Below are 14,569 nucleotides of genomic sequence, written 5' to 3' on the forward strand. Positions count from 1 at the left end.
AAATTTTCAATATGGAAGTTACAATGAAAAATATTGAAAAACTAATAACCAACAAACTGGAAGAACAAAAAAAAGGTATTCTTAGTGAAACTATCAACCTTTTAAAAAAACAGGAAAAGATATTTAGCGATATCATAAGTGCAAATCTAAAAATATTAACAGATCGGCTTGACAAACTTGAAAACGAGTTTAATAAAAGCAAATCGAAGGTTAAAATAATTGAAAAAGACATCAACGATATAAAGGAAAGCATCAACTTTCAGGAAGAAAATTTCTTAAAAAAATTATCGGAAACAAACAGTCTGATGGCTAGCGAAATTAACAATTTAAAAAAAAAAAATATTGACCTTGAAAATCGTTCACGCCGTAATAACCTAAGGATTGATGGCTTATCTGAGCTGCCCATGGAATCTTGGAATGACTGTACAAAGAAAGTTAAAGATCTATTTAGAAATAAACTGGAAATCTCTGAAGACGTAATAATTGAAAGAGCTCACCGCATTGGAAAAATAAATGAAGATAACTCTCCAAGAACTATAATAATTAAACTACTAGACTTCCAAAATAAAAATAAAATCTTAACGCTATCAAAAAAACTCAAAGGAACCGGAATATTCATTAATGAAGACTACGCGAACGAAACGATGGAAATAAGAAAAAAGCTATGGGAAGATGATAAAAGATTCCGAAAGGAAGGTAAATTTGCTATAATCAAATATGATAAAATATTCGTCAGAGATTTTCGTAAATAACTTTAATTTTAAAAAAGTACTTAATCGAGATATGTGAAATAGTTGTGTACATTTTTTATTATGCTAGCACGTTTTGATTTATCGCACTTTACGCTATGACTGACGCAAACATAAACAAAACAATAGATTTTGAAACGCTGCGTTTCAATGCCTTCGAAACTGCTAATAATATTTTACTAAACGATTTTTACGACTCTGATGCGCAAATTTTTCACAGAAATAATTTTGATTCGAAATATTTTGAAACTGAAACTTTTAAAATTGAACTCGAAACTTTAAAAAATAATTTTACTGCAATACACATAAATATAAGAAGTATAAATAAAAATTTTGATAAACTAAAACACTTTCTAATAGATTGCAATTACTCATTTAGTATGATTTGCATAACCGAAACGTGGTGTTCTGATGAATTACTTCAAACGAACACAAATTTTCAAATTCCAAATTATAAACTAATATCTTTTGAAAGAAAAACAAATAAAAGGGGAGGAGGGATCGCAACGTATATCCGAAATAATCAAGTGTTTAAAGTAAGACAAGACCTCTCTATCTCTGATACTGATAGTGAAGTCTTTACTATTGAGATAACGGGTAATAAATCAAAAAGTATTATAATTTCCACTTGCTATAGACCTCCAGAAGGTGATATAAATAAATTTACAAATTTTTTTAATGAAATCTTTCTCAAAATAAATGATAAGGGAAAAAATATTTTCTTTATAGGGGATTTAAATATTAACAGTTTAAACTACAAAGAAAACGCTGATACTAAACTCTTTTTTGATAATCTGTTTCAATTGTGTATCCTCCCAATCATCAACAAACCTACCCGAGTAACCCCAACCTCCGTTTCTGCTATAGACAATATATTAACAAATACATTTCTAGAAACCTCTTTAAAAGCAGGAATTATCAAAACCGATATATCAGATCATTTTCCTATTTATTTTTCATTATCTCAAGATCTAAAAACCTTTAACAATACCAAAACCAAAATTTATAAAAGAAAAATCAATCAAATCTCTATCAAAAATTTTAAAGACTCGCTATCTATAGTAAATTGGGATGGAGTATATCAAGAATGTAACCTTGGACACACAAACTCCGCATACAATTTGTTTATTAATATTTTTCTAGACCACTACAATAAACATTTCCCTGTTGAAGAGAAAGAAATAAAGTTAAAACATTTAAACTGCCCATGGATAACTAACGGGATTAGAAAATCATCAAAAACAAAACAAAAATTATATATCAAGTTTTTAAAAAACAGAAATGAAACTAACTTAACTACATACATGGAATACAAAAATCTGTTTGAAAAAATTAGAAAGAATTCTAAAAAAATATATTATTCAAAACAACTACAAAAAAGCAAAGGTGATATTAAAAAAACCTGGAACATATTGAAAGAAATAATAGGTAAAAACCATACAAAATCAAATGATTTACCTGATAAAATTATCGTTAATGAAACTGAATATATCGACAAAAATTCTATCGCTGAAAACTTTAATAGCTTTTTTGCAAACATAGGCCCTAACATGGCTTCAAATATTCAATGCCCTGATATCTCCTTCGAAACCTATATCACAAACCAACATCTCTGTTTAAATATTTTCTCTGGACTAAACCATGAAGAACTAGAAATTGCAAAAAACTCACTTAAGACGTATAAGGCTCCTGGGATAGACGGCATTTGTAGCTATATAGTTGTAAATGTGTTTTCAGTGATAAAACAACCAATATATGAAATATTTAAATCTTCAATTATTACAGGATCTGTACCGAATAAATTAAAAATAGCTAAGGTAATACCAATATTAAAAACCGGAGATTCATTTACACTAAATAACTACAGACCAATCTCAGTTCCACCTGTATTTTCAAAACTTTTGGAGAGAGTAATATACAATAAACTGTATAAATATCTAACAAATAACAAAATCCTAAATGAAAAACAGTTTGGCTTCCAAAAGCAACATTCAACCGAACACGCAATTCTAGATCTTATTAATAATATAAATAACTCCTTTGAAAACAAAAAATACGTCCTTGGAGTCTTTGTTGATTTATCTAAGGCGTTTGACACAGTAGATCACGCTATTTTAATTAGGAAAATGGAAAAATATGGGATAAAAGGTGTTGCACTAAACTGGTTCAAAAATTTTTTACTAGACAGAAAACAATGCGTTATTGCTCATAAAAAAAAAGCTTCAAAATTACTCAAAATAAAATACGGTGTCCCCCAAGGTTCCATTCTTGCACCTCTTTTGTTTTTAATATACATAAACGATTTTCCTAAAGCCTCGAGTAAATTGGATGTCATAATGTTCGCAGACGACACTAATTTATTTTATGCATCCTCATCTATTACAGAACTTTATGAAACTACAAATACTGAACTTGAAAAAATAAACAGTTGGTTAAAATCTAACAAATTATCGCTAAACACAGAAAAAACCAAATACATTCTTTTTCATCCTAACTTTATAAAAATACCTTCCGATTTACCTTCGTTAAATATAGATAATAAAGAAATAGAGAGAACCCGAGCAACTAAATTTCTAGGGATACTTATTGATGAGAACATCTCTTGGAAATCACATATAGATATTTTAAATACTAAAATATCAAAAAACATTGGTATCCTTTACAAAGCAAGTTCTATACTGTCTCCTGATAATTTAAAGTTCTTATACTTCTCGTTCATACAAAGCTACTACATATACGCTAATGTTGCATGGGCGAGTACACATAGATCCAAACTAACCACACTATATCGAAAACAAAAACATGCTGCAAGAATAGTTTTTAATAAGGATAGACTCTCGCATGCTGAGCCACTATTAAAAAATTTGAAAGCATTAAATGTATATCAAATCAATATATTCCAAAATTTGTTATTTATGCTCAAATATAAACTTGGACTTGTTCCTTCTCACTTTTCAAAGAATTTCTTTCAAAATAGCAACAATAGATACCATACCAGAGGAACGGGAAACTTCAAAGTACCTTTCCAAAAAACTACTCTCTCGCGCTTTTCTATTTCGTACCGTGGTCCTTGTCTATATAACAAATTAGTATCCAAAAATACCCAACTGGAAAAATCGAATAACTTAAATACTCTGAAAACATTATTAAAAGATCTTATTTTAAACACTAACAACTTTATGAACTTTTATTAAGCCTAAAACATTCAAAACTATATATAAAACTAACTTTGTTCCGAAACCAATATCAACTCTAATAACTCTAAAAACTGTAAATAACTCAAAAACAAACAACAACAACAACAGTAATAAATTATATTATTTATCAACACTAATAAATAAATAAATTTTTATTTATCAACACTATATATTAAAAAACGACTTTATATTACCTATTTAGCAAATCGTGTACCTACTTATATTTATGTGTATTGTAATAAAATTAAAAAATTAAAAAAAAAAAAAAAAAAAAAATTTTTTTTTTTTTCTTTTTTTTTTTTTTTTTTTTGTTTTGTCTGCATTCTTTGTTTTTTGCATTTTTACTTTCATTCTGTCGAAACTGATGACATGATTTTTTAAATATAAATTTATTTTAAATTGAAGTATCCAAAAATATTAATAACGCAAAGCGGTTTCTTGATGACAAGACCATCGGTCTTCTGCAAGTTTCCCGCGTTCTTTGAAGTAATCTAACACTTTACAGTTTTATTTCATATAATATTTGTTATAACGTAATCTTGTGATTTTTTTTTTTTTCTTTTTTTTTTTTTTTTTTTTTAACTATACTTAAACTGTAAAGATTGTATTATATATTACGAGTTTATAAAGATTAAAGAACAAAAAAATAAAAAAAAAAAAAAATAAAAAAAAAAAAAAAAAAATATTTTTTAGAAAACACCTTGAAAAATTCAATAAAAATGGCTTTGTGCAGAGCAGTTTGGATGGAAGAAAATTTGGAAGAGGAAGGTGTTATAACGTCAGTTTGGGTAGATGAAGATTATATATATTGGCCGTCAGGAGGAAATGTCCTCAGAGCATACAAAGAACTGACTCCACCTGATCCATCTTGACACAAGTTTGTTAAATTAAAAGAGAAAGTTAGAGATGGTAAATAGTATGTGTTTGTATAGTTAAATTAAAAGTTTTTTGATAGGCATCTTCTGTTTGGTGTGTTAATACTTTATAAAATTTTATTAAAAGATGACAGAGAGTTATGCGAAAATTTTGAGTTTAACACTTCAAATGAAATTCAAAATGCGGTGCTTGAAAATAAAGATCCCAACAAAAAAAAGACTAAGAAAAAGAAAATGTAAATACCAAGACCTGATCTAAACTGTATGTTGTTAAAAAAAGTTATATGTTTGCAAAGTTATTATATATATATATATATATATATATATATATATATATATATATATATATATATATATATATATATATATATATATATATATATATATATATATGAAACTTGATTGTTTTTTTGTGTCAACTTTTTAAACTAACATTTTTGTTGGATTAAATTCTGTTGTAGTAATATATCCTGACATAACAAACTTCAGATGCTTATCAAATATCTCCAAGTCACATGCTGTTAAAAGGCTGTTAATGACCCCAGACAGACCCTCAAAGTTATCATAAAAAAAAACAATACTAGAAAACATGAATGTTCCTTTAAAGTCTTCATTAGCTAAAATAAGTAAGTTCATATTCTATTATTGTCATAAATTATGTTATAGTTGTCATTTAATAACCATTTGTAAACATACACATGTTTATATTTTTAACTCTTGTTTATAAACTACAAATTTATCTGTTTTGTACTGTAATTTCTTGGTATGTTTTATGCAGCTTTTTTTTTTTTCTTTTTTTTTGACTATGAGAAGAATCATCTTTTATAATTTATCATAGCTATATTCACACAATTTGCTTTACTTTTTCAGTATCCCAAAAAGCACCCATGAGGAAATTAAGTCCAACTGATGTTAGTTTAAAATCAGATAGTTCTCAAATAGAAAATTCAAAAAAAAAGTCGAATAACGCAAAATTCCCTTTAGAAGAAGGAAGTATGTAAATATGTAAATTTTCAAAGTATATTGTCTTTATTATACTTTTAAAGTTTTTCATAACCACTTTTATTTAATTTTCAGAATTTCAATACAAAGTGCTCCATCTACTAACAGACATTCGTGATGAAATGGAGGGCATTAAATATATATTAAGAGCAGATAGTTCATTATTAGATGTATCACAGATTGATACGCTAGAAGAGCTCAAAAAATTTGACCCCACTTTATCAGATAAAGAAGTAGAAAAGAATATAGTAAGAAGTAGTACTTTTCTAAAAAATAAATTAAAAGCCTTAAACAAGAAATGATGATTAAATCATGAATTATCATGGTTTTACCTGTTGACCTTTTTTCTCGGATTTGGTAACCAGTTTTGTCATTTAGAACTAGTATGACTAGTAACTACAACATTTAAGTTATGAACAAAATGTTAATTATTTGTACTGTTCATTATTTTTAGAAGCGTCAATTATCAAATGTTGGTGGTAATTCCAGCTATGCCACTGTGAAAGCGATGCTTGTTAAGTATGTGTTTGCTTTTTCATGTCATCTGTAACGCACTCTCTCCAATTTTTTTTTTCGTGTTTTCACTTCTATACCTCCTAAATCTGCTAACTCTCTACATGCTGATTACCAATTATCTGCATCTTTATGCTCTACATCCCTAAACCACCCTCCCTGACTCACCCTATCAGATACACTAATTATTCCTAATCTCTAAGATCATTGCATGTTTCATGCATATTAGTAGAACTTAATTTTAAAACTGGTGTCCATAATTTTTAAACTACTTATGATTGGGTTTGGTTTTTATTTTTATCATTTATTTATTTAGATTGATGTAAAATAAACTGATGAGTTTATTTCACTTGACTGGTACCAAAAAAGAGAGTTTTCGAAAAACAAATTTGCTGAAGATAATTATAGGTATTTTTTGTTAATATATTATATTTTTTTGTTATTATATATTTTTATATAATAATATATTTTTACATAAATATAAAATATTTTTATTATTATATAAAATTTTCTTATGCTTATAATTTCTGAAGTGCTTTATAAAGATTGTTCTTTCAATTTATACTACATACGCACAAAAATCAACTGAGTTATAAATTAACAGATTAAAAAGAGTTTTTCGCATAAATTCAATTTTACTAATAAAATAACTCATTTCTTAGGCTGTGCCCCAAATGCTTTAACAGAGAATGAAGTTCATTCGGTTGTTGGAAACATTGTAAAACGTGCTCCAGATCGAAAAAATGATGGCGGAAGAAATTGTTCTTCCGTCTTGTCTGCTAACAAAGATGATGTTAATGATTTTTGTGGAAGTGATGATTCACAGCATTCGTAGCTTCAAACCATTTTTTGTAAATAGTTTCCTGTAAATAAATTTTACTTTACTAATTTGTGTGTTGAATTCGAATTTTTCTGCTTCTATTCAAAATGAATATGGTAGTTTAATTAAATTCGTTTAATTTATATAATTAAGAAAAAATGTTTTTAGAAAAAATAATTTAGAATTAATATTTAAACTAAAAATTAAATTAAAAAAAAAACGAATAACACGTCTTTTCGGCGTTCCATCTATAACGTTTTTCCATATTTCCAAACTGAACCAATTTTGTACGTCCGATCGGGACGTCTTTTTTACATTTCTCAAAGGATGTCTTTAAGACGTTCCACGCAGGACGTCTTTCTGTATTTCCGAACCAAACAAAATAAAAACGTCCCGGTGGGACGTCTTTAAGACGTCTTAAAGTCGTCCGTGTGCCCACTGGGGAGTATGCGGTTGAAACTGTACTTTAAGAATATGCGGTTGAAAAAAATTTTTTTTTTTTATTAGTTATTGTACCATAATCTCTGTATCTTCTATTGTGGTACCTTCTATCATGGAATCTAAATAAATTCATCAAAATTACTCTTGTTTTTAATACGAAATTACAAGTATTAAAAGCAGCTAAGAGAGGAAAGTCTACTTGAATCGATTTCCAGGACTCATGTTAAAGTATACCAAGCCTTCATGAGCAAATCCTTCATCTAAAAATGACATAACTTTGTACTTTAATTTTTGTGAATTAATTTCATATTCCAATAATAGATAACAAAAGAGAAACCTACCCAAAAGCAACATTGCTTCTAAGGATTAATAAATAATGCATTACTCTAATATCTCTTAGAAATACAAACAAATTAAATAAATTTAAAGGTTATTTTAAAAAGTTAATTTATCATAAAATAAATCATACTGCACTGAGTAGCTCTGATAACTGATAATAAATTCATTTTCAATTTAGTAAATAAAAAACACTTGTTACTGTCCCAACATAAAAGCTTCAAAAATATTCTGTTCCATCACAACATTTGCATGGCCATTCAAAGCTGGGCAAGATTAGGAGTCAACTTGCAGGGTTCTTGTGTAAAAGTGTTTAGGTACATCATCATAATGAAGTCTAAAAATTAATTCAAAAGAACTTTTAAAAGTAATGCAGTTTATATGTAGTTTTGTCTCGGATTTGCATTAAAAAAGAATGTTACAAAATGACGCATTAAAAGAAAGAATTTTCTTCAATATTTTTTATTAAACTATGCAACTTCTTTAACAGTTTGTAAAAGAGACAGATTATAGTATACGTTAAAATGAACTTTACATATTATTTTATTATACATATTATCACTAGTAGTTCCATTAACAAAGAATTGTTAAAGAAACAACTAGTATTAACATACAGTGGGTTGCATAAATATAGAGTTAGTAGTTTTTTTATGCGAAATTTTTTTTCAAATTATCTTTGAAACCAACAAATTAAAAGCGTATTATATGTGTTAATTAATTGATTCTCTATCGAATGGTATATCATTCGAACTCGTTAGGTTAACCAGTCTTGAGCAATTATTAATTTAATTAGACTATACCTGGATTTCTAATGTAGCAAAAATACAGAGTCAGTTAAAATTTAACAATTTAAGTTGAAATATCTTAACGAAATGTTATCCGAATGGTATAAAATTTGTTAGTTGATTTCTTTCGAATTATATAAAATGTTCTTGCAAAAATAAAATTAAGTTATCATTTTTATATCTTGAGTTATTTGCATTGTTAATTATTTGGTAAAAAGACAAAAATGGTCAGAAAAGCTGTTTCAGTCAACATATGATGGCAAATTGTAGGTCTACTAAAAGATAAAACAAAAGGCTAACGAGAAATAGCTCGAATGTGCAATGTTTCGCTTAAATGTGTACAAACAACTTTGAAAAACCAAGAGCTACATAATGATATCAAAGATTTAACAAGGCTTGGTAGGCTTTTATAGTTAACTTCAAGAGACCAAAGTTATCTCTATCGAAAGGTTAGAAAAGACCCTAAAATTTCTTACCGCGAACTTGCTGAAGGAGTGGCTTGATCGGAAAAACAATACGGTCATGCCTTTGCCAGCTCATTCTCCAGATTTCAATCCCATCGAGAACATTTGGGCTTGGTTAGGTAAGAGATTGTTCAAATAGAGCATGGCCAGTGTTGCACAATTACAACAGGCATTAGAAAAGCTTTGGAAAGAGTTTCCAAGAGAATTTTTCATCGGACTAGTTGAATCTATGCCTAGACGTGTTTGTGCATATGTAAAACTTCGTGGTGCGCATACAAAATACTAAATTGCACCCTCACTATATTTTTGCTCCCTTTTTTTTTTTTTTAACAGTTTAAATATTTCTCTTAAAGAGTATCTTAAATTTTTTTTTTTATATTTTGTTTATAATACCACTGTTAATAAAATTTCAAACAATTTAAATTGTTAACTTTTTTCCTTGCTTTATATTTAAAAAAAACGTAAAAAAAAATTATATTAAAAATCAAGTGACTCTCTATTTATGCAACCCACTGTATATAATAAAAGTAATAATTAGAAATTTGAATAAGTAATTTGAATTGAAAGTTTAATTTCAGTTTTATAATTAAACCAAGCTTCATTTTAGCTAAATATCTCCAGTATTAGACCAAAACATTTGTGATGAGCGAGCTCTACAGTAACACTGTATTTCAATAAAACCTTACCAACAAAAACAAAAAAAAAGATAAGGAAAATATCACCTGAAAATACCTAAGTACGGACTTTAACAATTACCTCTGCAAGACTTTGATCTCTATCAGCTTTGACAGCATAATTTAGATATCTGAAAACTTTTTTATAGGCATAAAGTTGAAATTGATAAAGAGCTAAGTTGAGATACACTAAAGTAGACTCCTTAAAACAGCTTGAATTTGTCCTAAAAAGTTTCTAAAAATAATTAAGTATAATAAATCAGTTTAAATCAAAGAGATAATTATGATTTAGCAATACACCTAACTTTTTTCATAACTTGTGATTGCTGGGACTAACTCTTTCTCTTTAACATTTTTTTCTCATTAAAGTTAGCAACTTAGTTGTTAAGCCATTTTCAAGAATAGCTTCCTAAATGTTCTCAGCCTAATTAGGAGAAAAGTACAATTTTTCTAACTCTCTTACATAGTGCATGAAGCATAATAGTAAACTATGTTCTCTAAACACCTATTTGAACCAAAACTCTCAATGATAAAGTATGACATTTTTCATGTCAAAAGTTACAAGGAAAAATTTAAGTTAAGTTAAAGAGACTATTGAGACACTTTTTTTTGAAAGCTGCTGATATATGTCTCAATAGCAAGTTGTTCATAAGAGGAAGCATCCGCTGAGTTAATCAATGCATATTGTATTTTAAAATTATTAAAATGTTATTAAACAAAAAAAACTGCAATACTATTTTTTAAATAAACTTTATTTACTAAATTGATATGGAAAACTTAATCCGATTCGTTTGAACTTGATATGACAAACTTTATCCGATTCGTTTCTTTTTTTTTTTTATTTCATTTTTTTTTTTTTCTTTTCAGATGCCTAAGCTGTCTAATATTTGGGAATTCTTCAACAATGTGGAGGAAAACAAGGCAAAATGCAAGGCCTGTGGCAAAATATACTTAATCAATAAAAGCACCACAAGTCCTTTAAGGAACCATTTGAAAAGAATCCACTTGAATTTATATAAACTATTAGAAAGGAAAGACAAGCAATAATCAACAATACCAGACATTTTTGATGAGCTTGCCTCTGAAGACTCAGATTTTGAACAAACACGAGAAAGAGGAAAAAAGAGATGTCCACAGACACAAAAAGATGCACCAGCATCGCCACAGCCTGGACCAAGTGGAACTTGTGGCACTTTCAACACAAAGACATGGCAAGGCAGAAAGCAGGCTACCAAACCTGAATGGGAAGTAACTGACACCAATCAAATGAGAACTGTTGTTGACATTACTAAATGGGTGATTGAGGACACTCAACCATTTTCTATTGTAGAAACTGACGCATTCACCCGGATGGTGAAAACTGCAACCAACGGACAATTCAGAACCATTACAGCAAAGAATATATCTACAAAATACATTCCTCTCCTTTTTTAAATTAATCAAGGAACAAGTAAAAAATATTTTCAATACAGACGAGTCAAATCTTGATGGAGTGGCAATTACATCCGACGTGTGGACCAATGATCACACCAATGTCTTTCATGAGCCTTACACTCCACTATATAGATTCAAAGCTCCAATTAGAGCGCTTCTTGGTGGAAATGTCCTACTTCCCCGAACAACATACTAGCGACAATATTGCCACGAAGCTCAATGAATCTATCAACAAACTTGAAATTGATTTTGGAGTCTAAACCTGGATAACAGCCGACGGTGCAGCTGATGTCCAAGCAGGTGTTAGGAAATCAATTGGGGTTTAAAGTGCAATTTGGTATGTCGACCACCGTCTAAATCTAGTTGTCAGTGGTGCTATCGATGATAAAAGATGTCCAAAATGGTCAATTCTCAACCACAAAATAACAAAATTAGTAGGTCACTTCAACCAGTCCTCTCAAAAAGCTATGACTTTAGTTAATGCTGCCAAAGCCTTAAATAACTCCAGAACGAAGTTAGTACAGTGATGCCCCACAAGATGGAACTCTGACCTCCATCAAATGGAATCTGTGGTGGATCTTCTTCCGGCGATGCATTCTTTAAAGAATCCGAACCCTACTGTTTCTGGAGGCTGTAAGTTGGCAGATCTTTTACCAATAGATGATGAAGTGGAATCTATTCAATCTGTCATCCGGCTTCTGAGAGGCTTCTCAGAATTCTCTGAGAAATTCAGCAGCGAAAAGCATGTTAGCATCTGTTCCGTTTTTAATTGCCTATACAGAGATCTACACGGAGATGATCAAGCCAAAAACCGAGGTGTCATCAGAGCTTGCTCACTACTTCAATGAAGATCTAAACAAAAGATTCGAAGGGGAGTAGATGAATATTGAATTCTTTATAGCTCATTTTTTAGATCCTTACAGCAAGGGCATGTGCTTTGTGGATGAGGGGGAAAAATTTGAAGTAGTCAAAACTGCAGAAAAGAAAGCTATGGAAGAACTATCAAAAGAAGAAATTTTGGCTAGCCAAAGCACTCCTTCCCCTTCAATGTTGGATGATGAAGATGATGACGACTTTGATTTCACTGAACATCTGAGGAAGAAAGTGTTTGGTGCAGGTTACATTAATCCTGGAGGTTGAAAAATTGAGGGGTATTTGAATTCAAAACCAGTTCTAGCACATACAAATGTACTGGAATTCTGGAAACAAAACCAGTATATTTACCCAATAATGTTTTGGCTGGCCAGAAAAAACCTCTGTATACCTGCTGCATCATCAACATCTGAAAGAGATTTCTCAACAGCAGGGAATATATACAGCTCTAGAAGAACCAATCTTTCAATCTCAAAGGTTGAGATGTTGGTATATATGAAAGAAAACACTGAGCAACTCAGTAAAATTCAAGACATTGTGTGGCCAGGAAATGAATTTGGAAAATGATTAGCTTTCAGTGTGATTTTGACTTTTTTTTGTTTCTTAACAAGGAAATCATTTAGTTTTATTGTATATTTGAATATTATAAATAAATAAAATGAATCATGTTTACGGAATACGGATTCAGAATAAAAAAGGATTTTTTATCCTGAATCCGTATAAATCCGTAAAAAAAATATCGGTTCGGATTTCAATTCGAAAAAAATTTATCGAATTGCAATTCGATCCGAAAGTATCGAATCGGATTGCAATCCGAAAAAATAATCCGAAAAAATTTTAACGAACTTTTTTCCGATACATTATTTTCGGATATATATAATGAAATGCCGGTTCTGGCTCATGAACACTTTTCCATAGTTAATGATGCGTTGGTTAACGTTTTTCATGGATATTTTTCCTGTAGTTAAGGAATGATATCGTTTACCTTTGAATTAAAAAAAATTCTTAAAATCCAAGATGTCTGTTCAATTTTCTTGCCTTGTTTTGTAATGTCCGATGGCAAGTGTGTGAATTCCGTCATCTAAGATAATTCTTTTGTCGTCGTTAGCGCTGAGTGCGACTTTGTTAATTTCTTCGGTGTAAACGTCATGTTGATGAGATCTGAAAACGTTCATGGTTGCAAGCTTTTCTTGTTTATTATTCAAGCAGTCACCACAAGGTATTGATAACTTCTTGAAAGTCAAGACCTTCATCCAATTTTTTTAAAACGTAAAGACACAAGTGACCGCAATAAGAGGTATTACCAAACTGAACTCTCTCGCTGTTATAATAAACCGGACTTTTTAAATAATCAATGAGCTCAATAAGAGGAGGCTGAGCATAAGAGTCGAAGCTGTATTTTTTTTCAGCGTCTTTATACCAGCACACCCAATGAAACCCACCAGTGCTTGAATCTCCTGTATTCACAATACCACATTCTTTTTTTCTTTGCTTTTTTGGTAACTCATCCCTGACAAACACGCCTTGAAAGTTTTTTAATTTTAACTGTTTAGCAGCCTTTATCAATTGAAAGTTAGTTAAAGCTTCATTAGGTAAAGCAATTCCTTCTACGTCAATCCATTGAAAGTCGATCATTTTTTTAATTTCTTAAAAAGTTTATCCGAATTTTTTAACAAGTGATTTTCATAGAATAGCACCTAAAAAGGGTATACTATTAAAGGGTGAGTTAGGTCCGAGTAATAAACCCGCTCCAACAGATTGATAACCTTTTCCAGTTTTAATGAAGAGTCCATCACCGTGAACATTTTTAGTCCATGGGGTGATAAACAATCCTTCTCCACCTAAAGTTTTTATCTTCATTCCTTTTCCATTTTTGCTCATGTAAAAAAGACCTCGCCCAGCAATTTTATCAACCATAGCAGAGCCAGCAGAAGAGCCTACACCTGCTAACAATCCAGTAGCTAGAGCAGGAACAACCTTTGAGGCAAGAGTGCTACCTATCATGCCTAATAACGGTATAAGAGCTCCGATGAAACCTCCTTCTATTTTCGAGTTGTATGCAATTTGTCTTTTGCTCAATTTAAGAGTGACTCCTTTACCAGCTTCATACGCTTTTCTAATTTTGTTCAATTGCGAATTAGTGATAGCGAGAACATGTTTACCGTTCAAGTCTTGATGAGAAAGCTTAATGCTAGTATCGGTTTTATCATGCATGGCTTTTTTAATTTTATCAGATTGACTCTGCGAGATGTTAATTTTGATATTTTGATAATTGCTCATTTTTTATGTATTAAAAAATTATTTATTTCACTTCTCGAATATGATATCGTATTGTAATATCCTCTCCACGAAAATCAACCAAATCTCCATTCTGATCAATGATGCGAGTAACCATTGTTGAAATTT

The 14,569-nt window shown here is 29.8% G+C and overlaps 3 protein-coding genes across 3 annotated transcripts; all 3 read left to right on the top strand.

The window, feature by feature from the left end:
* Positions 1-11: 11 nt before the first annotated feature.
* Positions 12-1,238, top strand: LOC149882470 (uncharacterized). The gene has a single exon (XM_090065396.1). It carries the CDS (start codon positions 12-14, stop codon positions 750-752), a length of 741 nt encoding a protein of 246 aa, XP_089921522.1. The 3' UTR covers positions 753-1,238.
* On the top strand, positions 848-4,818 carry LOC149882471 (uncharacterized). Its single transcript, XM_090099985.1, has 2 exons — positions 848-3,447; positions 4,680-4,818. Exons 1-2 carry the CDS (start codon positions 848-850, stop codon positions 4,816-4,818), a joined length of 2,739 nt encoding a protein of 912 aa, XP_089956111.1.
* On the top strand, positions 4,531-7,221 carry LOC149882472 (uncharacterized). Its single transcript, XM_090065564.1, has 8 exons — positions 4,531-4,855; positions 4,949-5,083; positions 5,283-5,447; positions 5,692-5,814; positions 5,899-6,071; positions 6,278-6,342; positions 6,653-6,744; positions 6,999-7,221. Exons 3-7 carry the CDS (start codon positions 5,411-5,413, stop codon positions 6,660-6,662), a joined length of 408 nt encoding a protein of 135 aa, XP_089921690.1. The 5' UTR covers positions 4,531-4,855; positions 4,949-5,083; positions 5,283-5,410; the 3' UTR covers positions 6,663-6,744; positions 6,999-7,221.
* The last annotated feature ends 7,348 nt before the right edge of the window (positions 7,222-14,569 follow it).

The sequence above is a fragment of the Hydra viridissima genome, unplaced genomic scaffold, assembly GCF_058129835.1.
Source record: "Hydra viridissima isolate aposymbiotic clone 2 unplaced genomic scaffold, HvirCarnegie_v1 scaffold_10, whole genome shotgun sequence".
In the NCBI taxonomy this organism is placed as follows: Eukaryota; Metazoa; Cnidaria; class Hydrozoa; order Anthoathecata; family Hydridae; genus Hydra; species Hydra viridissima.

Excerpts from the sequence above, each read along its gene's own strand:
- LOC149882470 (XM_090065396.1), top strand. The coding sequence starts at position 12 with ATGGAAGTTACAATGAAAAATATTGAAAAACTAATAACCAACAAACTG.
- LOC149882472 (XM_090065564.1), top strand. The coding sequence starts at position 5,411 with ATGAATGTTCCTTTAAAGTCTTCATTAGCTAAAATAA. Across the intron at positions 5,448-5,691 it reads GTCTTCATTAGCTAAAATAA|TATCCCAAAAAGCACCCATG; the intron begins GTAAGTTCATAT and ends TTACTTTTTCAG. Across the intron at positions 5,815-5,898 it reads ATTCCCTTTAGAAGAAGGAA|AATTTCAATACAAAGTGCTC; the intron begins GTATGTAAATAT and ends TTTAATTTTCAG.
- LOC149882471 (XM_090099985.1), top strand. The coding sequence starts at position 848 with ATGACTGACGCAAACATAAACAAAACAATAGATTTTGAAACGCTGCGT. Across the intron at positions 3,448-4,679 it reads CTGTCTCCTGATAATTTAAA|AGCAGTTTGGATGGAAGAAA; the intron begins GTTCTTATACTT and ends GGCTTTGTGCAG.